At 38.8% G+C, this 27,671-nt stretch overlaps 1 protein-coding gene across 4 annotated transcripts in view; it reads left to right on the top strand.

Moving 5' to 3' along the window:
- The window catches only part of RASGEF1A (RasGEF domain family member 1A), a 174,889-nt gene that overhangs the window by 131,927 nt on the left and 15,291 nt on the right, over window positions 1–27,671 (top strand). For 3 of the 4 annotated variants that reach the window (XM_032981980.2, XM_032981978.2, XM_032981977.2), the window contains 2 exons: window positions 18,373–18,552; window positions 24,377–24,505. In XM_032981980.2, the coding sequence (XP_032837871.1) occupies window positions 18,379–18,552; window positions 24,377–24,505 (303 nt within the window). In that variant the 5' untranslated portion in view covers window positions 18,373–18,378. Of the gene's footprint in view, window positions 1–15,473; window positions 15,854–18,372; window positions 18,553–24,376; window positions 24,506–27,671 lie in introns of those variants that run through there. The other variant, XM_032981979.2, reaches the window with a different exon arrangement.

Genomic DNA, 27,671 nt, shown 5'->3' with positions numbered 1-27,671 from the left:
TTTAGCATTTTAGGTGGTAACGTAGTTTTGGTCAAAAGAGAGTACTGCAGATGTTCTGATGGAGCTTTGCATTTCAATTTCCAAGGTCCGTTCTAACCCCTATATACTCAAAACAAAACTCAGTTGTTGTGAACTGAAACAAGAGGTTTGAGTGAAAAAACTGTGAGTGGAAAGCACGGAGCCTGAGAATCAAAACCAATGTTTGGACCCGCACTGCACACATCTGGCAAGCCTGACACAAATGTTAGTTTTCCTTGCCTATAATTCTAAGACCAACTAATTTTTTCACTGAAATCAAGGGTTTGGGGGCCAGGGAAATGAGGGAAATAATTTGAAATGGCATCTGCTCATGAACAAATAAAGATCTGGAACCTCAGTATCTACTTGTGCAAGAGCAGGGAATTTACCTTTGCATATCTAGTTTTCAAGAGATGAAGGAGAGAAATTAAACTGTGGCCACAGTGGGGAAATTTATGAGAATTGCAAGTTGTGTGGTTCAGGCAGCTTCAGGGAGCACTGAACGATTGCATAAGGTGAACAGATTCCTTTCTCATTAATGAAGGGGCCCTGACTCTAGATCTGCTGAATTCACTCCGAGGGGAAAGCTATTCAGCTCTCTCCTTTGATTGAAAGCATGAGCCTGTTACTTATGAGCTCTTGGTAGCTTTGCTTTTAATAGGAAGCTGGGGGAAGGGGGAAGAAGATGGCTGTAGGAGGGGAAGTAAAAGATGAGTAGCAAAACACACTGGTAGCTGAACATGGGACTTTGCAGGATTTGAAGGACAGGCCTCTGAGGAAAGGTTAAAAGCTTACAAGGTAAGTGATGCTTTTCCTGGGCTGATTTTTCTTTTCTTATTGTTCACCCACATGTTAAGAAGAAAACTTCCCTGAATCTTCAATCCATCCTTACCCTCCTATTTTCTCATAGTCTCATCACATTATTTATTCTGCTAGCATGGAACTAAAACCACTGCTGATATTCAATATTTTTTTCTGGTGGATATCAGCTGTATTTGAATAACGCTAAAAAAATAATAAATAAATTAGATCCTGACCATCTTCACTGTTGCAACAGGGAACATGCAGCTTGCGATTCTAAATTTTACACAGCCACAAGCTCTCATCAGACTGTGTGGGCTTGAAATGCTCTTTTAGTCCTTTGCACCTGAAAGATGAACACAGATTATCACTAAAAGGATATGAAAGATGATGTTGGGACATTTGCCATAACTATGCAGGAATGCTCCTCAAAGCTATCAGAAATGTGAGTAGATTACTTAGCTAGCTCAGTTTTGAGGACTGTATTGCCAGCTAGCTGTTTCTGTTAAAAGTTACCCTTTTTATATATTAAAAAAAAAAAGACAATGGACAATACACTTGAAAGAAATCCACACGTATTACTAATGCCTGTGGCAGTACTTGCTCAGAGGTAAAGGACAACACAGCAACAGTGTGTCTAAGCCTTGACACGTACTTTAAAGGGACAGAATCTAAACATCTGTTCAAATAATTTGGGCAGAGACACCTTCAGTGAATTTTAAGCTATTTAAGCATTAAAAAAAGCTTAAATAAAAAATAATATGAAATATCATTATAATTATTATAGCATCAGTGTAAGTGCACTTCCTCCGTAGTGTGAATTGTAAAATATCAAATTTTAAAGACCTGATTGATGGTTTTAAAAGACAGAATATTATTAGCAGCTGAATTAGCATTTAAATCTTTCAAAAGCAACACAGTTACAGAATCTGCTTTAAACTCACTCACTTGCAGCCAAATCTGTTGAAGCAAGAAGGCTTCAGCTGTTTCAGTGTTTGGACCAATCCACAGCTCTAACTTCTGGGAATGGCTATTTTGAAGCAAACTCAATTATTTTATCCTACTGCAACATTCCAGACTGATTCTCAGACCAGAGTCCACACAACTAACTGAGGGTACAATTTTACTTATATTCAAAAAAATCAGGCATGAATTTAACTATAAGCTCTCTGGTTAACACATAACTGTGCACTAACTTAAAGCATCCTCTCAGATAAGACTTTCAAATAAAATCCAAACTATTAACTACTGGAGCTCTTTGGCCATACAGATGCATGTGTGTTCAGAATAGAGTCCTAAGTCTAATAGAATTAAAAGTCTGATAAAACCCAAGATGGCACCTAGTTTATAAAAATGCAAACAATATCACAGAAAAATTAGAGGCATCACCTTCAAAACTATACTTGGGAACATTTGAGCACAATGGACTTGTTAAAAAGGAAAAAGAAAGATTTTTAACTACTTAATTATTTCAAAAATCAATTGAAAAAGAACTAATTTTCGTCAAAATATGAAAACAAAGTACTAAACCCACCTAATAACTACTTTCTAAAAACAAGAAGGTGACTTCGAATTAAACTACCTAACTGCCCAGCAGACATGGTATATATCATTCTTTGGGAAGGAAAAATTCTTTTATTTTAAATCAACATCTTCTACTATTTATTCATCAACAGTATGAGAAGAAAAATTGAAAGGTGCAAAAAAGAGCTGTGAGCTATTTATAAAGAAAGGGACTAGATTTTTCAGTTACAGGTACTAATCTTGCGGGTATCTATGGATGCCTGAATCCAGTTCAAACTGTACTTTGCTAGTTTTTATCTGTTGCCAAGGAAGATATAGCAACCATTTTCAGTCTGTAGTAACTATTGGTAATCTTCTAAACCGAGCAGAGATCTTGGTAGGAAACTGAACAGGCAACTTTAAGATAAATCTAATTACTACTTATGTGAATTGGCTTGGGGTGTAACTTGTACTGTAATGTTTGGAGTGCTATGATCTTGATTTGGTGGAGCCCTTAGGTGTGTAGGACATTAGCAGTCGCTTTGACAGAGATAATATATCCAGACTTAAAAAATAGTAGCAAAATCTTTAATTTTTTGCTCTTGCTAGACATGTTAATGAGACAATCTATATATTCATTTAAAACAAAATACATGCAGAATCTGACTTTGAAAGTCAAGTGTATCATCACAATATAGAGGAAAGAATTATAAGGAAAAACATTAATAAAAATAGATGAGGTCATTTAGCTCAGTGATAAAAAAACACCTGTGAATGTAGAAAAATATAACATGGTTTATTGCAAGTTATACCGTAAAGCATTTTAGTGTTTAACATGTTAATCCCTAAAAAACAGTTGTCATCATTTCATACTGCAGATGTCTATAAGCACAGGAGAGTGAGAAGCTGTTTGCATCTAGCTTGCATGGAAAAAAAATCACTAACATTTGTGAGGTTGCATGAAGGCTTAAGCAATTGTAGTAATGACATATTTGCAAAATTTCTAACAGGAATTAGGCACACAATGCACTTGAGCCTCTGCAAGTTTCCTTCATTTGATGTGGTCAGATTCAAATAAGCTGCAATGCAAAGTAGTTCAAGCAGCACTCTTGAGCCCAGATCTAAACTCTGCTCATCAAAGTCTCAGATACTCATCGTATCTCCTATTCCTATGGGAAAACTCACATGTCTTACTACTTCCTCAGTTTCTTTGGAAACAGGTGTCCTTTCAAGACATAAACTTGTGCATTAAAGGCTAATTCAGCAAAGCAGGACCTTACACACTGCACCCTTCCAAGCAGTTGTCATTAAAATTACCCAACAAATCGCTCTACTTGACCAGCAAGTACCTTCTGATTATCACTGCACTCCTTACTGGTTTCACCTGATTTGGGGTTGGATTTGGAGGGCAAAAGGAGGAAACAGGTGTGAGTAGAAGAAAAGTAAATAAAGGATACCTAAGATACCTGGAAGTGTTGATGATTTCTGCATAAGAGTCTTTCAGCACCAAAGGGAAGGGAGTGGTTAGGTAACTCTGAAAAAACCCAACCTTTAGTTGGGGCTTTATCTAAAAGCTACTGAAGTCACTTAGATGAGTTCTAGTTGCCTCCAATGAGTTTTCTACTAAGACCCAGATCTGAAGCATTGGACGTGATAACCTGTGGCATCCCTTCTATAAGACGATTATGAATTTATCGTCATGTATTTTTGAAAGAGATATGGGAAAGATTCCAATATCCCTAGCAAAATAGTATTTTATCAGTCCTTAAAAACACACACATACATATACCAGAAGAACAATGCTGACTGATTATTTGATGCTCTTTGATGTGTGAACATGTAAGACAATTGGAGACATTCCAATTATCTCCAGTTCAAAGTTACACCAAAATTAGAAGCAGTTATGAATAATGTATTACGTTTTAGTAGAAACAGCAATGCTGAGCAGAATAAAGATGGAAGTTTAGCTTAGCTGTGAATACGTGAAACAGGTATGCAACTCTGCTTCCTTAAACAGACACATTGGAATTGCACATCCTCATAAGTTCAATTAACAAAACATATGTCAAAACAGAGTTTTAGACAGATTATAAATTCCTTTCAGATGCAGTTCTAGAGTTTTCAGGATAATATTAGAAGTCAGAGGAAGTTTCAAAAAAAACTTTAACTTCTCTTTGAGGCTTTTCAGAAGAAATAACCATGTCAAAACCCTTGTCATTTACTGTAATAGCCTAGTAGATGGTTCCAGGTCAAAAGATGCATCTTGGAAGGTTCATTAGTCAACACATAATACAACACGCTAGCCCAAATCTTCAAAGGGTGCTAACCAGTCTATTTCCATTCATTTCAGAAAACGTACTAATTTTCTGCAAATCTAGCATTTTATTTAAGGAATAAATAACTTACAGGTAGCAATGCTTTTAGTTGTATAAGCTATTGTTGCTTGGATGTCTACGTTATGTTCCAGATAAATATGTCCAGTGGGTGTTCCACAATTGCACGATTCTATCTTACTTTGTGGATTTTGTGAAAAAGACTGAAACTCAGAAGATGATCGTGACAGTGCAGATTGTAAGAAAAATAAGATACATATGGCGGCTACTTTGTTTTTTACACTCTTATCAGACACCTGTCTTCCATTATCTAACTTGTGTCTTCATAGTTCTTTGTAACCGTGGGCAATCTGAAGCAAGCCTTTCCGGTTACGCACTGGCTGGCACTCCAGCTCACAGTGCCTTGTTACCCACACCTTGGACAAGGGTAACTGACAACAGGCCAGAGATGATTTTTCATGGTTTGTGCATGAAGTTATCTGTACTGTTATTTCTAGATGCCCTTGTTGAAATCCTGCATTGCCTTCACTCCAGTTTAAGTTTACTAGTATTTTTCAAACCCTAAAGATCAAGTGACTACATAAAACAATCCAATATTCTCTACATTTTTAGTAGCAGTAAACAAGCTTTAGCAACAACAAAAAACTGTATCACTCAATAGACACTACAAAACAATAAGGCACACATTTCAACAAATTCATAGAACATCTGTTATGAAAGTTAATGTATTAGCTATTATGAATTATTATCTTCTATATCATGCAATGCTAGGGCAATTCTCGGCTCTCATTTACTTAAGAAAATAACTACGAATAAAAAGCATTAGGATATACAGTGCTTTTCATCTTCTGCTTTAAAATTACAACTCCATTTCCTAGAGCCATCTGCTCCATTTGAACAAACCCTCTTTTACTTCAATAGACACAGGTGTGAGAAGGCATAGGCATTTGACTTCATCTACCATGGGCATACAGCAGGACTGTGCTCAACCTAAACCAGAGATGTTTAAAGTGAGTGTCTCTGTAGTCTCAAATTTTTCCTTCATCACCCAATTTTTATGCCAGTGAAACACAAAAGTAGAAACAATGTGATTTTTTTCCATTTTCTGGACTGGTCTTGCACAAAGTAGAATATGACAAGAAATTCCTCAGCCTGCTTCTCTCAGTGATGCAATGCAGACTTGTGTGTAATCATAGGAGAATTTTTTCTCCAGTGTTTAATATTATGCTCATAATCATTCTCGGAACAACATAAAATGATAGAATATAGTGTCTCCAATTAGGTAGAGACCTCTCCTCACTAATGCACGTGTATAAAACATTTACATTGAAAACACACAATAAAGCATTTTTACATCTCACTGATTAAAATTAGGTTGGACTCCATTAGTGAATTTGGAAAGACAGTTGTTTAAGTAACTTACTGCTTTTGCAACACTTCATATGAACCAAGCTGTATTTTTCACTTCAGGATTAGGCTGCCTGATTTCCTTCGACTTAAAGCTATTGTACAACTAACTCCCAGTGGGATGTCTTGTACATTTAAGATTTCTAGCTCATCTTTGCCATGTACATATTCTGTGGGAGCAGCTAACGAGAAAAGGGAAAATCATAAAATGCTCACAAGAAATTAGTCTCCTACACAAGAAAAATCATCTGATTTTCAATGAATGTTCTCAAATTATCAATCAGTACAACACTGTTAAATGGCTTCATTTGAAGCCAAGGCACTTTGAAGTTATTTTCCTGCATATAGATCTGAGAGAAAAGTAAGAGTACTACCTGATCAAAACTCCCATATAATTAGGAAAGTTATGGGCATTATGAATAGACTGCCCAGGAAATATGCCACGACATAGAAAGCTTTTACTTTTAAGCCACTAGCTCAAATCTCATTCAGACTGTAGGCAACTGTGTATCAGTTCAGAACACATAGGAGCACCAATGAAGGATGCAGAAAGGGAAAAACAAAAAAAGCACCCCACGCTTTCACTCTTGCTATCAGGAGTAATTGAAATTTTTTTTGTTACATTTTAGTTTTTATGTAACGTATGTGTATGAATATGAGCATGAGCTTTATGTAACATTTCATATTTTACATGTACAGTGATGCCAGTTAATTTCAGAATTTTACAGACAGAAAACCAAATAACTGAGTAGACTATATTTTTCTGAACAAGTGGAGGCCACTCTTCTGAACTTAATTCTTCATTATTTTTATTTTTATTGGAGCCATTTCTTACAGATGGCTATCTGTTTCACATACCCAGCCTATATCTCTCTGGAGCTGCTCTTTTGAGATATACCCACAACCTGGACTCAGTTCTATCTGATCTAGCTCTGGAGAAAAAAAGGTAGTTAGGAAAGCAGGAAATACAGGAAAAAAAAATAAAAGCATTAACCATGGGAGTACTCTGTGAATTCTACAGAATTACAGACTTCTGAGCTGTAGTTCCAAAAATATTTTACCTACATGACTACTTCAGGGAACTTCAACATCCCTGCACAAATGAAAATAATAATTTTTAAAAAGTAAACCCAGGCAGGTTTTTAGTAAGTCTCCAAACCTGAGCTAAGAGTAAAACAGGCTCTGCCCATTGTATGCACAACTATTGCAAGAACCTAGTCTAAATGGGGAACACAAGTGAGCACCAGAAGGAACAAGCTTCCCCTGGGGCACCAATATCAGCTTTAAGTTTCCCACATGTTCATGCCTGGGGAATCCCCTTTGAAGTTGCTAGTTGATGGGACATGTTTCATGCCACTGGAGCGAGGCAAAGAGCAGTAGTAAGGTTGAAAAACCCAGACACATCAGAACATACAGGGCTCTTGAATTCACTGTATTTGTTTCATACTGTGTGATTCTTCTTCAGGTGAGAAGGGGGGGGAAAGAATATAAATTAGAACATTTAAGTAAAATAATAAAACAACCTCCCTAAATGATTTTTAATATTGGCACAATGAACTTGAAAAAGGCAGAGAAAAGGGTGACAAATTCAACAATTATCCAACTGACAAAGTAAATAAGTGTTCAAAAAATCTCACATTCAAATGGAAATTATTGAAACTTGGCATCCTATAATATAGCTAGCTTTACAAATGAGTGCCAGTCCTAAATAGCAAAGCCAAACAGGTTCAAGGCACATATTGTTTTTTCATCATCAGTTATTTGATTTGTGACTTGATCAATAGAGAGCACAGGGAAAATAAAAGCTCCAAGACGACATTAAGTCTTTTTTATTTGTAGTTCATTTACATTTATTTCCTTGTACAGATATTGTCATAAAGGGTTGGGCCAAACTAGCTCAGTTGTGTTAATTCTTTGATTTATGTCAAGATGCTTTAGCAAAACAGAAGCCTAAATAGTTGTTCAGTTAGTTTCACTAGCATACAGAGGTAACTCATAGAATTATGTTGGTTTTTTACTTTCAACATTGATGCATATATAGCAGGGTGTTTGTTCACCTGCACATTAGTTCTCAGATTAATCCAGTGTATATCTGACCATATAGGGTCATCACAGTGCTTCACATTCAACAGTTTATTCTTGGATAGTCTGAGGCTGTGTCTGTGATATATGATATGGTAAATATACATATATATATATGGGACAATATCCTATATTCTGTACTACTCAGCATCAACTCAAGATACATTTGTTTATTCACTATGTTTGTGATATGATAGTGCAAGTCCTTCCCAAGTAGCTCAAACTGTGCTGAAACACACTGTAGCTGATAGTCTCATCTATACACACATTTCTAAGTAGGCTTGGGGGCTCGTCCATCTGTTCACTAGCTCTTGTCATTCAACAAAATGCTTTCTTAAAAATAAATTAATTTTTGAATACTTAATTTACTAACAACTTCTTGCTAAATTTAAACCACATTTAACTTTATTTTCTCGATATTTCACCGTATCTTTAGCTCAAGATATTGTTAGGACTATTATACCTTGATTCTATTCCAAATAAATTAATTAGAATTAAACCAACAGCCGTTAACGTCCCTGTAAACTGAGTAGATCTTAATCCATGCTAAAACTTCCTTAATAATTGCTGTTTAACTTCTGGGCTGTGTCAGCAGAAAGAATCCAAGAAATAGATGTGTACAGGAGCTGAATTACTTGCAGTAATTCAGGTAAGATAGAGACAACACATGTTTAATAGAAATGTGTTTTTATACTAGTACAGCTACAAGTGAGTTAGTGTAAATGAGCTCATCAGCCCCGCATTTCTCACCATCAGCTGTAAAATAAAATTTGTAAAACCAAAGAGATTGAAAACAGGAGAAAAAAAAAAAAATGATCCCATCACTGGCCTTAATGAATCTTCCAAAATACCTGTGGGAATGCTAACAATGTTGCTGTCATAGTTTCTGTTAAAGCCAACAGAAGGTTGACTAGTCAGACTGGCAATTTTGATCTGCTAATTGTGATGCCCTGAAGCTTATAACACTAAAAATAAACTTCTTTTTTGTTGAGCTGGTTAAAAGAAATAGCAACCCATGTGCATTTACAAAAATACCATATCAAGAAGATTGACATCAGCAGACATGCAGATTTTTCTTCCCCTGGGCACCAAATTGCTGATGTACGTACATGCTCCCTTCTTGGCATAATTGATTTTCACTTTCTGCATGGTGGCACATTCTTGGAATAGCTGGTGTGGCAGCAAGCATGAATATGCAAGTGAAGGACATACTAGCTATGATAAGACCAGAACTCCTTCATCTTGAACCCAATTTAAAAAAGAGTATCAGTTGCTTTTAAACATTCAGCTTTAAAAAACTCTAAACAACATTAATAAAAAGAGTGCATATTACATTAACATCCTTCTGTTCTTCCATGTTATAGTCAAAATGAGACTGAATTGCAAACATTAAACCCAAGTTTTTTAATGCTTTTTTTCCCCTTTCTTCGAAAACAAGACATGAGAAACAGTGAGCAAACTCCATCATCTCCAGCAAATATATAACAGGAATAAGAATGGAACAAATCTACCACACTAGAAGCAGCTGTTCAACTACACCCTGATTGCTTAAATTATCATTTATGCATGACAAGTTGTAGCAGCTCCTTTAAGTAGATCAGGCTAAGCCAACTATCTTTTTCTGAGATCTTTTCTTTTCATTCACTCTGATTTGCTCTCCTATGCGTTTAAGTGACCTGAGGTGCTCAGACCCTTTTCAGAGGTTTCCTTACTACATCACTGATTCAAAGGAGTATCACATCTTTTTATCTACATTTTTTTTTAACCAAAGCAGATTCATCCACACCAATCAAGAATATAATAAGGACATCCATGATATATTGCAGTGTTGCTTCACAATTGGCTATAACTTAAACCTCATTTAACAGGCAAGATAATTCCTAAAAACTACAGCATTCTGCAACTAGAGCACCTATGAAAATCAGGAACCAAACTGACTAGTAGTGAACTTCTCCTGGCAGCTGTTCCAAAATAACTATTGGAATCTCAGTCACTAATTAACAGTCACACACATAGTATCATAGGCAATTTGTGTCAGATTATGTTAAATCTCCTATTTTGGCAGAAGCACAAAAAACTGGGGATTAGCACCATATCCTTTCTAAATCCTAAGGAAGAGCTCTCCTTTCAATCTAAGGGGGAGCTACAGTACTGAGCATCGGTGAAAAAAGTCAGTTTCACACCGCTCAGCAAACAGTTATTCTCAATGGTGCCACAGGGCTGACCTTATGCCAGTGAAAACAGTTTGCTCCACAGATAGGTAACAATTTTCACAATTAGTTTTCTTTTTTCAGGTAGAACTGAAAACAGACATAGTGATGAACCACATCTTAAGTTGTTCTTATATTTTCAGCTTGGCTTTCTCTGAAAATTACTGGGTATCTTAGGGGTAGAGCTGGACAAGACCCATTCAGAAAAACATTTTAGAAATGGAAAATGCCATTTTCAAACTACAACACTCACTGGTTCTGAGAAAACTATTATGTGGAAAGATTCATTTTGTCCCAGGTCAGAGAGAGACAAAGGCATGGCCAATAATAACTACAGATTGATGGTTAGAGCAGTCAACCTCACTTCAAGTGTCAGGCTTAAAAAGATTTGCTCAGTTCAGAACCACAATTTGAAACTATTTTCTCCCACTCCCATCTGCTGCCAAGTTATTAATGTGCCATCAAGTTATTCTGCAGCATGAATCTCTGAAATTGAGAAATCTTCACATTCATCTAAAAGTGGTTTGAGAACAGCTTTCAAATCTTAAAATTTGCATGCAACAAGGAAATCTTGAACATCTGTGCAGCCCTGCAAATAAGACCAAAACCCTAGTGTTCCCTAAAGACATTCGCCTGAGGCTTTGAAGCTCTACCTACATTCTACTCCTTAAATTATGAATTCTTACAAATGGTCCATACTAGCTTGTGTTCATGCAGAAGCCCCATCTGAGGCTTCTATTGTTACTGCTTGCAGAGTTTAATGGCATTTCACGGATAAATTCCTTATTTCAGGTCCAGATAAAACAGTGCAGTCTATAACCAAGGTCATCAATCAATAAAAACCATTAATATAATATGCATTTTAAATTCACCATTCTTTTTCATGTTCCAAATGACAATATTAGGATATGTGCCTTAAAGTCTTCCAAAATGCAAGAACCAGAATATACTGCTATAACTGTACTTGTAAAGGTGATGGGCACACAAAACAGTTTCTGGAATCATGCTGCTTTGAGGATATAATGTATTACTAGAATAGAATATAACATGCAAACACAGTGACCCACTATACCCTGGCCATTTTCAAGGCCCGTAGATCTCTGGGTAGCAGTTCAAACTCAACCTCAGAATAAGAAACAAGGCTTTGCACTAAACCCTGTTATGCTTCAAAGACCAAAGCAATGTGCTGTGTTCATCCTACTGTGTACATAAAAGGGTGGGATCGGACAGACGAAGACTTTATCTCATTTTGTTATTTAATCAACACTATGAAGAATAGCATACACAATTAAGTCCACTTTCTATGCCGATTCCTAGGGTTTTGTCCCTCTTTACTTCCTCCACTGCAGATGCTGGGACTTTAAATCATGTTAATATACTCTGTTAATTGAAACCAAAGGTTAATAATAACCAGATCTGTGTGGAGGGTGACCAACAAGTGACTTGAGTAGCTTGACAGTGAAAACTCCAAAGACAGCATTTCCAGAAGAGCCTCTTTATACTTGAGGTTATAGCCTCAGACCAGCATTAAAGAAAAGCAAGTAATTAAAAATTCCATAAGTACAGTTACATCTTAAATATACACACAAGCACATTTGAGTAAGCTGATTCCAAAACGTTGTTTTCCAAGACCAGTGGAAAAAAAACTCAAGTTCCTTCTTCACCAACTCTCAATCCAAATTTCATATTTCCTCTCAGATTGATTTCTCCTTCACATTCACCTATTTTTCTTTGCTTATATTCCTTACTTTTACCAAGCTATTGACCAGCAACTTTCCACTTTAGAGATGTAACTGTACAAGGAATTTTTATACCAACACAGTAAAGCAAAATGTTACTTTCCAAATATAAAACCATACAAAGTAAATCCAACAGTGTGAAAACATCCTTATCAACATCCCACAGATGAATACTGAGGCACAGTGGGATTAAACAATTTGTCCAGAAAGTCCGTAGCACAAGCAGAAATAGAACCCAAACACTGCAAATGCCAATCCAGTTCATTAGTCATAAGATAATAGAAGATGTTATACTGATGTTAGCCAGCGTAAGAGAGGCTGAAGCAACCTTCAAGGTTGAGATAGCCATAGCATGACTGGTGCTGACTCACTCTGCAGCAAGATACTCCTCTGACCAGCTGGACTGAACCAAGCAGTGTTGCCTCCAATGTAAACTACAGCACAAGTACAGGCTCTGCTGATTAAACTTGCTCTGGGGCCCACCCACCAGTAACATGAAGCAATACTTAATGAAAACATCTTCAAAATGTAAGCAATTTGTTGAGGAACAGAACTTACATAACTACAAAAACAATTAGACCTTCAGGAGTTTCTGTATCAACAGATTTCAACATTCAGAATATAGATAGCTAAAGGTCATCATCCACCCTTTACAGAAAAAGAAATGGAAATAAAAGGATAAAATGATTTATCTGTTACATGCTATAGGAGCTGAATTTAGGTCTTCAGCTTCTCTGATTTATAAAAACTACCTTTCCAATGATATAGCAAGACTACACAATACAGTGCCCCTAAAACTAAGCATCATGTATGCTAAAAAAGGGAAAAAAAAATACATTTCCCTGAATTTGCATTCTCTAACACACTCCCCAACATTTATATAGGTATGTGTATAAGCAATAAATATACACACACATACACATACCCCTTTACATATACATACAAAAAAAATGTAAACAGAATCTGCTGGACTGCAGAATGGAGGAGTACAGAAAAACACTTTGATATGGTGCCAATAAAAAGAACATAAGAAACTGTAGAGAACAGACTAAGTCTCGGACATTTGCCTCTCTATATATATTACTTTGGATTTTATACAGCTATGGCAAAAAGCAGCTCCTATGCAATGCATATGATGAGGAAGCAGTACAATCCATCAGGTATTCCAAACCTTGGTAAAAACCCTAGATGCTCTTCATGGCGCTTATTGTGTGGTGGTATAACAGGCCTTTGCCTAAAGACCAGAGTACAGATATGTGACTCTCAGAGAAGAGAGAGCATGCCTAGCAATTAGTTTTCCTTAATTCTATTAGAACTTTTCTAAATTCATACGTTTCTTAGTTCCAATGACAGAATAAATTTGATTTTTGATGTCAAAAAAACTCCAAACCCCAAACGAACAAAAAGATCAGGGACATTTTTTACAATAGATTGAATCTATGACTAAAGCACAATTAACTATATATGTTTTACTAAGATTAACGGACATACACTTCTACAAGTCTCAGCAAATGTGGGAAAAGAGATTAGCACAAGAACATGATGAGATCTGATACTTGTTTTTTACGCGTACTTATTTGCAGGTTTGGTGCATTTCTTAGCTGTAAGTATTAGATGAGTTATTAAAGGGTGTTCATAGCCTCCAAAAAGGAACATTATCATATTTATTACACAATGTTAGCCTATGAATTCCTACCTCGTGCTTTTGATAACTGTTTATAATTATCTCAAAGATCTTTGAATCAGACTTGACAAAACTTGTCCCCCACCCTCCTCTAGCGTTACACATGAACATCCTAACGTGGTGCTGCAGTGTGTTGGACCGCTGGATTCACAGCTCATACCGCCTGGGACTCCCTGGGTGTCCAAGGCAGGCAGCACGCTGTAACTGAGGAAAGTCTCAGAGTAAACAGGTACTAGATCTGCTACAACACCTGCGTACTCTAAAGGTTGTAGAGTACAGCTAAGATACTGGACTAAGATTAAGAGCAAAGCAGGCTTGGCAGGGAGAAAAAGGACTGGCTTCCCAAGTTGTCATTTAAGTGAAAAAGCTCATTTTAAATAAGGAAAATAAACATTATAGTAGATCTGTCAAGATTTGGAAACCAAGAAGGAATTTAGTAGGCAAGCAGTAAAGATGATGAGTAGCTACAAATCTTTTTAAAATTACTGCATGTTTAGGATGGATGGCATTGCTTGTCCTCAAATGGTAAGCAAAGGCGAATATATTTCTTATACTCTTTGAGTATGTGTGTGTTCCCAAATTCATGTGCCCTGCCCACTTAGCTAGATGGGCAATCTTACTTCCAAAAAGGCATTTCCTACATTAATCACTGTAAAAACCCATTAAGCCTTCTACTACTTATTCAGAGACATTCAATAACTATGTTTAATAGTAAAAATAAAATTAATGAATGCCTGGAAACAATGGGGCAAATAATAAAACACCCCAATTCCAGTGAAATTAGAAACAGGATGGGAAAAATATGTTTATGTGGGGGTAGGCTGCAAAGAGGGCAACCTGCAGCTGCTCCTGGGTACAGGTGAGGGAGTTTGTGGGGCGGCTGAGGGCACCCACGGAGCGGAGCGTTTCCATGGGAGATCAGATCCTAGATACCCATGCATACCTGCCTGTGAAACACCAGGGGCTGGTCCAGCACCAGCCCTACAGTCTATGACCAGCCCAAAACTACGAGGTGACTGGCTTAGGCCACCGGAAAAGAGAAACAACTCTAGCAGAAAGAAGAATAAAAAGCAGTTATTAGCAGGGAGGGTTGGGCGGCATCTCCCGTGCTGTGGTAATTGCGGCGGGTGCTGCCACCCGCGCTGGCGTAAACAGCTCAAGAGGGAGGACCGCGTCCCCAGGCGCCTGGGCCGCCTCTCCCAGCACGAGGCCGCACCACGCGAGGGGCGTGTGGCCCTCGCCAGCCGCCCGCTCCTCGCCACGTGTCCCGCACCGGGAGGCCTCCCCGTCCTGGGCGGGGAAGCACACGCCGGTGAGGGACTTTTGGAAACCCATGCAGGGTTTGGGGTATATAAAAAAAAAAAAAAAAATAATGCGCAGTCTGGTCGATTAACGTTTTCTGGGGAAAAAAAGAAAACAAAAAAAAAACCAAACCAAAACTAAAACAAACAACCCACCAAAAAAATGAAGAAAAACAAAACAACAACAAAACAAAACCAAAAAAAACCCAAACACACCCCCAAAAGACAACAAAAAAGAAAACCGAAAAAAAAAAAAAAACCCACAACAAAAAACCCCAAACACCACACACATATACAAAAAAAAAAAAAGGAAAAACAAACAAACAAACAAAAATAAAAAAAAAACAAGCCCAAACCCCAGCCAGACAGCAAAAAATACCAACCAAAAAAAAAAAAAAAACCAAAACAAAAAAACAAACAACCCCCCAAAAAACCCCACCACCAACCACCAGAACGACCAAACGTTCGTAACAAAGGTCCCACCTCTGAGACCAGCGGTGGCCGGGGCAGCGTCAGCCCAGCCCCTGCCGAGAGGGACGAGGCGACAACCCCTCGCGGGGCGCGCGCGCGCCCCCTCCCCGCGCCCACTCGGCTCCGTTTGAACCGGCCACGCTCGCGCTCAGCCAACGGGGCGCCGCGCCGGGCCCTGACGTCACGCGCGGCGGGAGCGGGGCCGGGCCGGCGGCAGCTCCGCCACGGGCGGGCAGAGCTGTCAGCCGTGGGGCCGCCGCCGCCCCGGCCCACGCGTATGTACACGTCTCCCAGGAAAATGAGGGTAAGCGCGCCGGGACGGTCGCTGCCGTCGTGACACCCCCCCCCCCCCCCCGCCTCGCCGTGCGCGGCCGGGCAGAGCCGCAGGCTGGCGGCTCCGTGGTGCCGGGGAAAGACACCGTAACGGTCGAAGGGACACGGGTGGGTTGGCCTCAGAAGTTGCCCCGCGGCTGAGCGCGGGGAGCGCCGCCGCTGGGAGGGCGCGGAGTGGTGGTGGTGGTGTGTGGGTTGCGGCAGGTGCTGCCCCCGCAGCGCTCCCCGGGAGCCGGGGCCCTCGTGTGCGTGGCGAGTCCGGCGAGTTTCTGGGAGACGCGCGGGCTGGAGGGGCTGAGGGAGCGGCTGCCTCGCCCCCGTGGAGGGGCCCGGGCTGCGGCGGGAGCTGGCGGCCGCCCCCGGCCCCGCTGGGAGAGCCGGGGCTCGGCTCCCGGCCCTTGCGATCGGTCGCAGATCGGTACCGCCGGCTCCCGAACAGAACTGATGCAACAGCGAACGTCTTAAAGGACTTTAAAGCACTTAATGGCAAAACTGGGATGCGTTTCCTCCTACAGCATCTTTTCAGTGGGCGCTTTCTTGGTGGTTAACATCCCTTAAACCCCTGTGCAACTTGCTGTTGGCCAGAAGTGCCCAGCAAAGCCTGTCCAGCCTAAGAAGTAGCTTTCAGCTCTATTGCTAGGGTCCTTAAAAGGAAAAAAAAAAAAACCCAAACAAATTACTGGCGAGTTGCATAGTATGCATAGCAAAGCTGGCTGCTTCATCATACGCTCCAGTGATTTGTCAGATTGTGTACGGCAAAGCTTAGGCCTAACAAGTCTGTGAAATACCGAGCAACCTTAATGCCTGTTGGTGCAAAATTGACATTTTTCATTTCGTTTGATATACCATTAGATCCTGCATTTTCTGTTTTATTTGACTATGTCCTGAACTTCTGAAATTGAACTCCACTCCTCAGAGTAGTCTCTCTGGTTGCTATCAAACAGCTGCTATATTTTAACTTAAAAGGAATTATGTTTCCCTTATACCTGTATCGTGTATAAATACATAAAATTCTTCTGGTTAAAGCCACAAAACGGTTCTCCTTATCAGCCTGATACACAAGTAAATCTGTCACCTCAATGAACAAGTATTGTTAATACTGGTATTTTTTTCTTACCAATACACCTAGCATTCGTTTGAGTTTAAAAACAAAGGTTTTGTATCTGAGGTTATACACATGAACAATCACTTTGGAGAGTTCGAGACGAAGAATGTGCCTTGCATATTAAAAGAATACAAAGTAGATTTCTGATCTGTAATTGTTTCAAGTGCTAAATATAAAAAGAAAAAATGTAAAAAACCCCCAACTTACAGCATTTTAGGTTTTTGGTTCTTAAACCAATTTTTGAAATATTGCTAAAGAGAAGGAGAGGACTTGCGTGTAAGACACTAGTGCAGTTAGAAACAGCTGTCAGTTTAAAGGTACTGGTCATGGCCTAATCCTTTTTATCTATGTAAGTGCTTTTCAGAGTATGACAATATCACATTTGCTTCATAGAAGGTGAAACAGCAGTTAAACAGTTAATACTGCCTTCTTTCCACTTAACCTTCTAAACAGTCTTAACTATTTAAGCAGACATGGAAGTGTTTTGATACTAATGCTCAGTAATACTTTCAACCTTTATATACAGTAGCAGGATGTTTTGTTTAACCTTCTGCATATGTTTAAACTGTAGCCAGTTTAAAACAAACAAACAAAAAGCCCCCCACAGTTTACTCACAGTTGGTAACTATGGTATACTGATAGAGCTTGTGTAGCCAAGGGGAGGGAGGTGGAAACCCCAAACTCTCCTGTGGTTTTCCTGTTGCGACAGCAGGTTTGTTTCCTAAGCAAAAAATGTCCAAAGGGGCTGTTATTAGAGTTGTATATTACAGTATATGTCACAGAATTCAGTTCCACTCAGTTCATGGTTTCATGTACCAAAAAACAAAAGGCAATTTTGTTCACACAGTATGTTCCCCACTGTTTACAGTGATATCTATTTGCAGGAGAAGATGCACTTTGGACAAGACCTGGATAACATCTAGCTACAGAAGTGGTGATAAATCCTTCACCACAAGTCAAGTATTTTGGCCAAAGATCTGACTTCAGAAAGAGTAAAAAGAGGGACATTAAGGCACAACACTGTTTTTTTAGTAAGGCATTACAGTATCTTTGAAATCCAGAAAGCATTTTGCATTTTCATCCTTGTATCATTTTATGCATAAAGAGCCAGGGGAAAACTAGGAGGAAAGGAGAAATCAAGTACAGTGAAAAAAATTTCTTCAGCTTCTGCATCTACAACCTTAGTGCCATAGTTTAAAGTACAGTTCAAACCCCAAAGCCAGCTTACAGATGTGTGACTACTTAGAGTCAGAACTTAACTCGAATACCCAGGCTTCATCCAGTCAAATATGTAATTGTGTTTAATGTATGCCTGTGTAAAACCCACACATAAGACATCCTGAAAGAAAGCTTAACCCTCTCTCTGGTTTTTGCCTCTTCCGCAGGAAACTATGCCCCAGACGCCAATATTTTCCAGCATGCTTGGTTCCAGTTGTAGTGGACAAGTGCAGCCAGATATGGGAGAGAGGTGTGTGGACCCTGTTTATCAGGATGGCAACCTTGTTTCTGGATCACTGGAGGCCTTGATAGAGCGCCTGGTGCCCACCATGGACTATTATCCAGATGTAAGTAGCCACTGAAGGGCTTTTTTTATTTCCCATAGTTTTCCTGCATTAGTGCTTCCTCAAGAAATTCTACCTCCATCTGATTCAAGATTAAGATGTAGGCTAAAGATGCTTCTATTTTACTTGTGATATTCATTCACTAAAGATGTTGCTCAATAGGGATACTCTCCTTTCTGTTTTTAAATGAGAACACTTGTTAGAAAGATAAAGCCATGTTGAAAACAAATGGGTGCCTTAAGAACCAATTAAAAGCAGCATTAGCCACAGAATTTTCAATCCCTCTAAGCTGCTTTAGCTCTAATGCTGCCAAGATTAACTACTAACCAGCTCCTACCTAGGGAAGCAGACCTGAAATCAGCTCTGTTGTATTTTTGTGTTTTTTTTTTTTTTTCCTCTTATTTTTCTATGCATATTCTAGTTAAGCCATCAAAAAAAATCAAAAATAGATTTAAATTAAAATGCTCTATTTCTGAAGACATTTTAATGGGCCAACACTGTAATAATATATGTTCCTGAGCCTGAAAATGATTTTGCAACTGATTAAACATCCTCAGTACAGTCCCCTGAAGTAAATACTACTTAGAACTCCAGGGCATGCAGTAAGATTCTGAACCTAGGATATTTAAGAGATCACTTCATCACTTAAAATTACCCCTTGTACACATTAGTGAAAAATGTTATTTAAACAAGTTGCCAAAGATCAGAGAGGCTATGTAGCATGTATTCCATTTGAGCTCTGAAAAAGCGGCAGCTATGGCAGAAGCATACCAGTTCTTTGTAGACTAACAAGGGGGTGAGAATTTGCAATCACTATTAACTTGTCTGTTGAACTTAATGCTTGCAGCAGTGGGCCATGCTATATCTTGTATGTTTCTCAGTCTTAATTTGTGTAGAATTTTTTACTATGATTTCACATCAGTCATCGTAAAGTCCCTCCAAGCTCCCACGTATAAACCATCAGTCTTTGCAATCGCCATGCACAAAAGAGGGACTCCCCATGTGAGAGTTCAGCAGCAGAATTACCAGCAACCATCAGTAAATTAAAAAAAAACAAAACAAAAAAAAAAAAAACCCCAGGATGTTTTAGTATTCCAGTTCAAAAGTAATTCCAAATCTTTTGTTTAACTATGGTTAATGTACCATTGCACTACCTTTGATAGATGCTGACTTAGTACCAAGTCCTTCATAAGACACAGAGGGATAACCAGTGTTAGACATTAAATCTCTGCTCCCTGCCCCCAAATACATATTGCAGAACGGATGCACAGAAAAAAGCAGCAGGTAGAGCTGGTATCGTATACCAGTGGAACAGCTTTAGGCTGCTGTAGTTAGGCCTTGCAAGGAGTTGTTTCCTTGGCTTCTGTGTGATACTAGAATATAGTCACTGGCTGCTTGGATTTCTGAACTCTAGCTAAGTTTAAGTAGCTGCTAATACACATACCTTACTGTAACTTATAAATACAAGTTACTGTATTACAACACAGCTACTCTGAAAACGGTTCCATACAGTGAACATTACTTAAGGGGTCTACAACTTATTTTAGAATGCTGCTAGTTTCCATGGTGCTATCCCATACCCCGTGCAAGGGAGCATTGCAAACCAAGCAGTCACAGACCCCACGGTGGGAGGCTGCAGTTCAAATAGACAGCAAGCTGACAGCTGAGAGAGATACAACAGAAGCAAATGAAGGGTACTCCAGGGAAAGAGAGATGGAAGACATTGTTAAACCAAATTCATCTCCTCTACAGCGGGACACATTCTTTTAGTTAAATCAGATCACCCAATTTAGCTGAAAGGTTTAATTATAAAATGGGTAGATAAATAAGCTTTGAACAACATAAAGAAGGAGTTGTGTTTGTGTCATCTTCAAATCTAGATTTTCTATTTCAGTTCAGTTGCACGTTTAGACTTCATTTCATGCTCCTTTCTATTTTTAGGGAAGTTGCCAGAGAGGGTTAGCGTGATAGCCATTTACCCTGATGTCCTGTCAGAAGGGTAGCCAATACTGTATGTTAAAGCAGAGTCTCATGTCTGGCTACACGTGCAAAGAAAGGCAGCAAGGCATCACCAATTAATTTGCACCAGTAGAAGCTATTGGTAAAATTAGCAGAGATTACCTTAGTTTCAGAGTGACATACCTGTAAATTGCAGTACTTGTCCGAATTTTTGGATGGGGGTGGGGGAGAAAGCAAACACAAAGTATCTTTCTGTGCTGGTTACAGAGACAAAACAAAAATGTTATTTGCCATGTTGGCAGAACATGAGACAGGCAAGGGAGGACAGGAAAGATAAGGGTCTACGTTTGTGTACTGCTCTTTTGAGGCTTGTTTGTGTACAGGGCCTTGTTCAGCACATAGAAAAATGTATACTCATGAGACAAATTAGTTCGGGAGGTTAGGAATGGAATGTACCAGTCTGCAACCCTCGTGCCCAAGCAAGAAAACATTTCAAGAAAATATTCCACAAACAAGAAGTTCCAAAATGAGCAAATGAGCAGTGAGTGCACAAAGAAAAAAAAAAAAATATATTTTTTCTTTCCCCTCCTCAAGAAGACATCAGTGCATTCTTGGGTCAGAGAGTAACAATTCCTTCTTTAGTCTTATGTGATCATGCTCTCTCTTTTTTTTTTTTTTTTTTTAAATATAATTCAGCTCATCTCTTAGCAACAACTTTAGGCACCAAAGGAATCTGGCTTCTTATTCTCTTGTAAAGCACAAGCCCCCTTTGTGTCAGCTTACGTTGTTCTAAGCACAGAAAGGATTTTTTTTTTTTTTTTTGGCTTCTCCTCCCAAATACCTGTCACTTTTGTAGGATAAATGGAGCTTAACTTTCAATCTCATAGCTCATGGAAGCATTTTTTAATCATTCTTTGTCAAACCAGCTAGCTTCATAGCTAAGTTTCTTCTCCAAACCATCATCTTCACGATTAGGGGACTGCCTATGAGAATGTGGTTTGCACACTGTTATAACATTTAGCCTATATGTGTATAGTAATACAGGTGCAATAAAAATCCTTGATTTAGATAAAGCATTATTCCTAACTCCAAGACCTACCACTAAGCTGAAAGGTATGGTTTAGTTCAGCCTGAATTTTCTTTATTGAATAGGCAAGTGGCTATTAGCAGAGAGGCAAGGAGATAGGGGCTAATACTGCTGTCAGACCTATCGATTTTTAATTTAGTTCTTAATTGCAGTTACTCCCTGTCTATGCCAGCATAAGCAATAAAAGTATTGACCCCACCCTCCTCAATTAGATACCAATATATTGTAAACCAGCATATCTTGATTGACCATAATGGAACCATTTTGTTTTCCAAAGTATTAAACCTAGTCCCAGTTACATGATTTTAAAAACTGAATAGAAATACAGCAGATGGGTTCCAGAAGTTATAATAATTTGTTTCTAAAACCTAGTAGTTCAGTGTTGTCTTGAAAAGCACGACATGGGTCCAGTACAGATATTACTGATTACAGTGAGACATCAGCAAGAGTAAAATGGAAAGCACGCACTTTTAGGGCCATGTATCTTCCTGCATCTTGCCAGTTCAGCACTTTTTTGAACATCATATAAAACATTATCAAAGAAACCAACTAAAAGAACAGGTCATGTGGGTCACACTTTTCTTGCAGTGTGACAATAGGGAAATGATACTCTGAGTGGGCCTCTCTCAGAGTCTCTTTGGATAAACACTGTCTCACACAACACAAACTTCCACCAAGGAGACCAACACTAGAATTAGTATGAGAAGCAAAATTATATCTTCCCTTAAAAGAATATGTTCCATCTTATCAGAGCGAAGGTCACTGACAGGCCAGCGTGACTTAAGTTGTGGTTCCCTGACACTTACACATACAGGCATCTTTCAATCAGGATTCTAAACTCCCAGAACAAGCATGTGGAAAAGGGATGCAAGTATCAAAGTCCATAATGACTTTTTTTAAATTCCCCATGCCTCTCAAATGCAAAATACAGAGGGCTGTTTCATGCTTCCAGAACAAAATTTTTCACACAACCTAGTGACAACTGACACACCCAACAGCTAAATTCCTTTCCCAGATATTCCAGTCTCACAGTTTTAAGTTCAGGGACAACGCTGATAAAAGCAAACACAGAACCTGGCTATGAAAAACAACAGAGGAGAACCAGGCATAGTTTCAGACACAAACTCTCTGGTTGTTAGGTGGCCACAGCTGTCCATCTTCTGTAGGCATCAGGGGAAGCACTACTCAAGAGCCTGACTCAAACTGTCCATCCGTTCAACCCTTCTCCTCCCCTCTCCCTCTATTTATAAACAATAGGCAAGGCAAAACCTGTGGATTAACTCCAGTTTCACGTGTACAGAATGAATGCTATTCCTAATTTAATACATGAACCCCAGTGCTAAGAAGATCTTCAGGTCAAAATGAGCATTTTAAATGCCTCTGCTATATCACATTCCATTCTGTTCTTTCATTAGCTTCCTCCACAAGCTCAGGACAGTGTTGGGTGTGTAATAGATATATGCTTAATCTATTATACTGTTTGTTCACTCCCAGAACACTGACTTTTGTTTTATTTATTATGGTAAAAAAACACATTCATTTTTCCTCTTCTGATATTTGGAGGTTTTTAGTGCTAAATTTATGCTACAGGGCACACTGAATACTAAAGAAGTGGAAATATTTTTCATTAATAGCACACCTTATTGTGACTAGAGAGATAAACCCCATAACCTTTTGGAAGTCCTGAAGATACCATTATTGTTTAACTACAAGTGTGTTCCAGAAGACTGCAAGCAGCAGAACTTGGTAGCTAATCATAGAGATGTCATATTTTAGACAACTGGTCTTAAGTTTTTAGATGTTGCAACTTACCCAGTCCAAGGTGGTATATGCACGCATTGATTATTTATATGCACACTTTGCTGTGGCCTGCCAAATCACATTTCTAAAAACAGTAATAGTGCATACTGCAGACATAAAGGTTAATTGAAATCCATTGTCAAGGAGATCCCCTACAATTTCCTAACTCCAAATTTTGTCAGCAAGCCTAGAGGAAAAACAGAAGTGCTTATGAGGTGCTGCTGTCATTACTCGGGCAATTACATTCAAATACAGAAGCCAAGTTTCAAACACTGAAGCAAGACTAGGGCATGCAGGCATTCTCACTTCAACTAACCTGTCCAGAGTATGATTCAGAACACAATGCATTACAGCTTTTAAAATACAAATGGAGATGCTATTTTCTACTGAGAAATAATAATTGTTGGCATTTGTTAGCAGTGTTCATATTGCAAAGGCTCTGAAACAGGCCCTGAATAAGCGAAGTCAAACTTAAACTAAATTATTGTCATATGGCCACAATCTAAGCTAAAGCTTGTGTCAATGACTGTGGGAAAAAGGAACAAAAAACCCCCATACATGAAGAAATTACAGCTGTGGCTTGGAATACACATGAATCAGTTTTCTGCAGCTCAATGAAAAACAATCACTCTTAAAGAAACAAAGCAGAAGCAATAGTGGTGTTCAAGAGCTGTAACAGCCTCCACTGGAGATATTTCATTTGTCTTTTTGCTGAGCGACGACTAGTTAGGCATATTAAGTTTGGCATTTTAAATGAAATTATTTGGGAATCTGAAAACACCATAGTTAACAGCCTTGAGGCCTACAGCATTTCCCTTTAACGGAGCTAGAAAAGACCACCACCTCTTCAGAGACAGGAAATATAAAAAGTTTAAATGAAGGAAAGTTACATTTGTGGTTTGTGGAATAGTTTTTCCAAGAAAGACAGATTATTTCTGCTCAAGTTATTAATTTTATTTTTTTTTCTTTCTGCTTCCACAGCGGACTTACATCTTCACTTTCCTATTGAGCTCACGAGTCTTCATTCACCCACACGAGCTCCTGGCTAAAGTGGGGCAGATCTGCATTAAACAGAAGCAGCAGCTAGAAACGGGGACTGAGGCAGAAAAGGTAAATGAACCATTATGTCCTTCAGTTAGCTCTGATACTGTCATTTGTTTCCCACTCCTTGTTGTAAAACTAAATAGTTTGATAAAGAATAAATTGAAATGGTAATTGGTGTGTATTATTGGATGCATTTTTATTTGGGTCTTTTTCCTTGAAATACTGTTGCTTCTTTGCTAGCCACAAACACAGGTTATGTACTACTTTACCAGTCGGATACAGTGGCTGGAAATAAAACTTAGTTCATGAGCTATAGGTCAGTGCTGTGCTGAAGCAATGTGCATCTGCCGTGAAACCTGCCCAGCAAGTCACTTTGCACTTTTGGGCTTTCACCAACTTAGGTCTTCCTTCAATCTGATTCCTCTTTCTCCAGTCACCCTCATCATCCTCTTAGAGTTGAGTGCTCTGCTGGAGGTTATTGGTGGGGTGTTTTAAGTTGGTGTAACAGTAAATCAGAAAGTTACCTCTCATGAAAATGAAGGGAAATCATACCCTGTGCTGACACATGTGACTATGCAATTTTACTGCAACCACTTAGAGAAACTGGGTCAGTTTATGGTACATACTTCAATGGATTCAAATCTCACCATTATGGAAAGCATGTACTGAAGGGCTTTGGACTGAAATTGAAGTACCAGAATAGTTCAATCTGGGATGCAAATAAGAGCGACAGAAACAAGGTTAAATCAGCAAGTATTTATAGACTTAAATTGTTCAAATCCTGGGCATGTTTTGGATCCATTCTTCTATGGTGAGAAATTACATGCTCACATTCTTATCTTCATCATGTTGATAGTACCATTTCGTTTTCACTTTGGTGTATCAGGACTCCGAGTGGCAAGCATAAAAGGTAACCCTGTGGTTTGACAATACAGAATTTTTGACAGCAATACTGACTTAAGGGCTTCTTTCTCCTTTGCTATTCTTGGGGTGCCATCTCTTGTTACGTCACAAAATTACTCCAAAGGAAAAACTAACCACTTGGTTCAAAATGACTTTCATCCAGCTCAGTCCCCTGATCTACTCAGCAAATAGCTAATTAACTCATCATGTAGGTGCTGGGGAATTCAGTGGGTCAGGGAAAGAAGGTGCAAGAACCATGGCATCCAGCTTCATACACAGAGGTGATAACCATTCCCATCGTCACCGCCAAACTAGTTCACGACTAAGCAACTTCAAACAGATGCTCTGTAAATTGCAGTGGTTTCTCAGCAATATGTAACTACACAACATCAGTACGAACTTGTAAGAGATTCTGGGACCATGTAAAACATGGAACAAGTAAAGCTGATCTGTAGACCTATCAAGCGGAAGACTGCTGTCAGTAGCTAGTGTCAAAATACGTGTGTGAAATACCTGGATTTAAAAATGATGGGATACAAGATGAAAGTTTTGCAAATAGCAATACACTCAGAAGATTTAAAAATGAAAACAGTATCTGGGGACTAAATCACCTAGCTGTTTAAGATAGTCGTTGTTAAGTAGTATTATTCTGGCTTTTCAGCAGATGTGATAAAAAAAATCATGGCTTCCACACTGAAATGAAATAGCATTATACCCTAACAACAGGATATAAAATAGAGCAACTCATATTCCAAACACCCACGCTTTTGCACCTTCTGCTGACAATTTGGAAATGGGCCTACAGGAAAACCAACAAACAGCAGGGTGACAATAAAACATGAGTGTTTAGGAGGCTGCTGTAATTTACATGCTTTGCTGGTTGCTTTTCCTACTATGCCCTTGATCCCTTCCTACCCTCTTAATATAAACTGTAATTTTTTTCCTGCCCACTAAACATAAAAGTCTTGGAAAACACTACATAAACTTCTGACATCCTTCTCAAATGGGTACTTTACTGTCCCCTGCTGCAAGCACCTATATGTTCTACAGAATAGTTTGGCCAATAGCATTTGCAAACATTTGTTTTTCTATCTGGCAACAAATAAAATCTCATTCTCATTTCACTTGCAGCATAGAAATTCTCATCTCAAGACACTCTCCGTATTCAGAGTAATAACCCATTAAGGTATCATGAGCTACCAGCACCTTCTAATTAAATGGCTCCATAGCAGGAAGTAGCTGGCAAAAGTAGTTAAAGCAACTCTGATCATTTCTGATAGCGTTTGCTTTTGCAAATCTCTTAAGACAAGAAGCTGGCTGACTTGTTGCCTGGATAGCGTGTGAGCTGAAAAAGTGGCAAGGAGCCAGATTTTGAGGTTACACACCACAATACTTATCATTCTTTTGTTTCTGACAGTACTGGCTAGCCAAAGAGACCTATAGAAAACAACTGGGAGAAAAATGGATTAAAAAGGAAAACACACTGGGATGTCTTGGAGCCTGCTTAGAGTCCTTTTGACTGCTCATAAAAAGGAAGGGTTTCACAATTTAAGACATCAATTATAATATACAAGTCAGTAGTTAAGCTTGACCATAAAAGATAAAAATTTAACTCTCCATAAGCTCATTAGAGATTGGAAGGACCCAAAGAAGATTGTTACAGGAAAAAAGCACTTGTATAGTATTATTCAAGTGGAAAAACCTGTTGTTAAAATTGTGCTGCATTATTTCTGCAGCTTGAGCATATTTTTTAAAGTCAAAAGTTAAAGTAGTAAGAAATAAAAAGAGAAAGTAGAAGTTAGTTTCTATTAAAGCTTGTCTTGCCTGTCTTGAAATACATCAGTCCCTTCAAAACTTCAAAAATTAGGATTTCCCTTGGTTTTTGTTGCCAGTAAGTTCTCCTTTTTAAAACCAACAATCTAAATATTCATCACCAGGTCACAGTCATTAAAACTCCCCTCTCCTACAAGCACAGTACTGCCATTGCCCTCCTTTCTAATTGGCAGTTGTTTCTCAGTCATGTATGTCTTGTCTCATGCAGAACAGGGCTGATGCACAGTACTTAATAGAAGGATTTTGCTTCTCAAAGAAATATTTATGGGAGAAGTATTCCCATAGACTCTAGACAACTCTGTGTCAGGACTCACAAGGGGAGTCTCACATCTGGAGTAGGACTACAGAAAAAAGTAGGTTGGTAGGTTTATTGCAACCATGACAAAAAGAAAAATGTGTGTTGCTACCCACATATCTGTGTCATTTCTATCTAGGTTATCACAAATTACGTTCATCAAGCCTGTTGTGCTTGAGTGCTCATGAAACAGGAATTTCA

Source organism: Tyto alba, unplaced genomic scaffold (genome assembly GCF_018691265.1).
Source record: "Tyto alba isolate M040663 unplaced genomic scaffold, T.alba_DEE_v4.0 Super-Scaffold_1, whole genome shotgun sequence".
NCBI lineage: Eukaryota > Metazoa > Chordata > Aves > Strigiformes > Tytonidae > Tyto > Tyto alba.
Note: the sequence above shows the minus strand (reverse complement) of the source record. Positions and strands in the feature narration are given on the sequence as shown.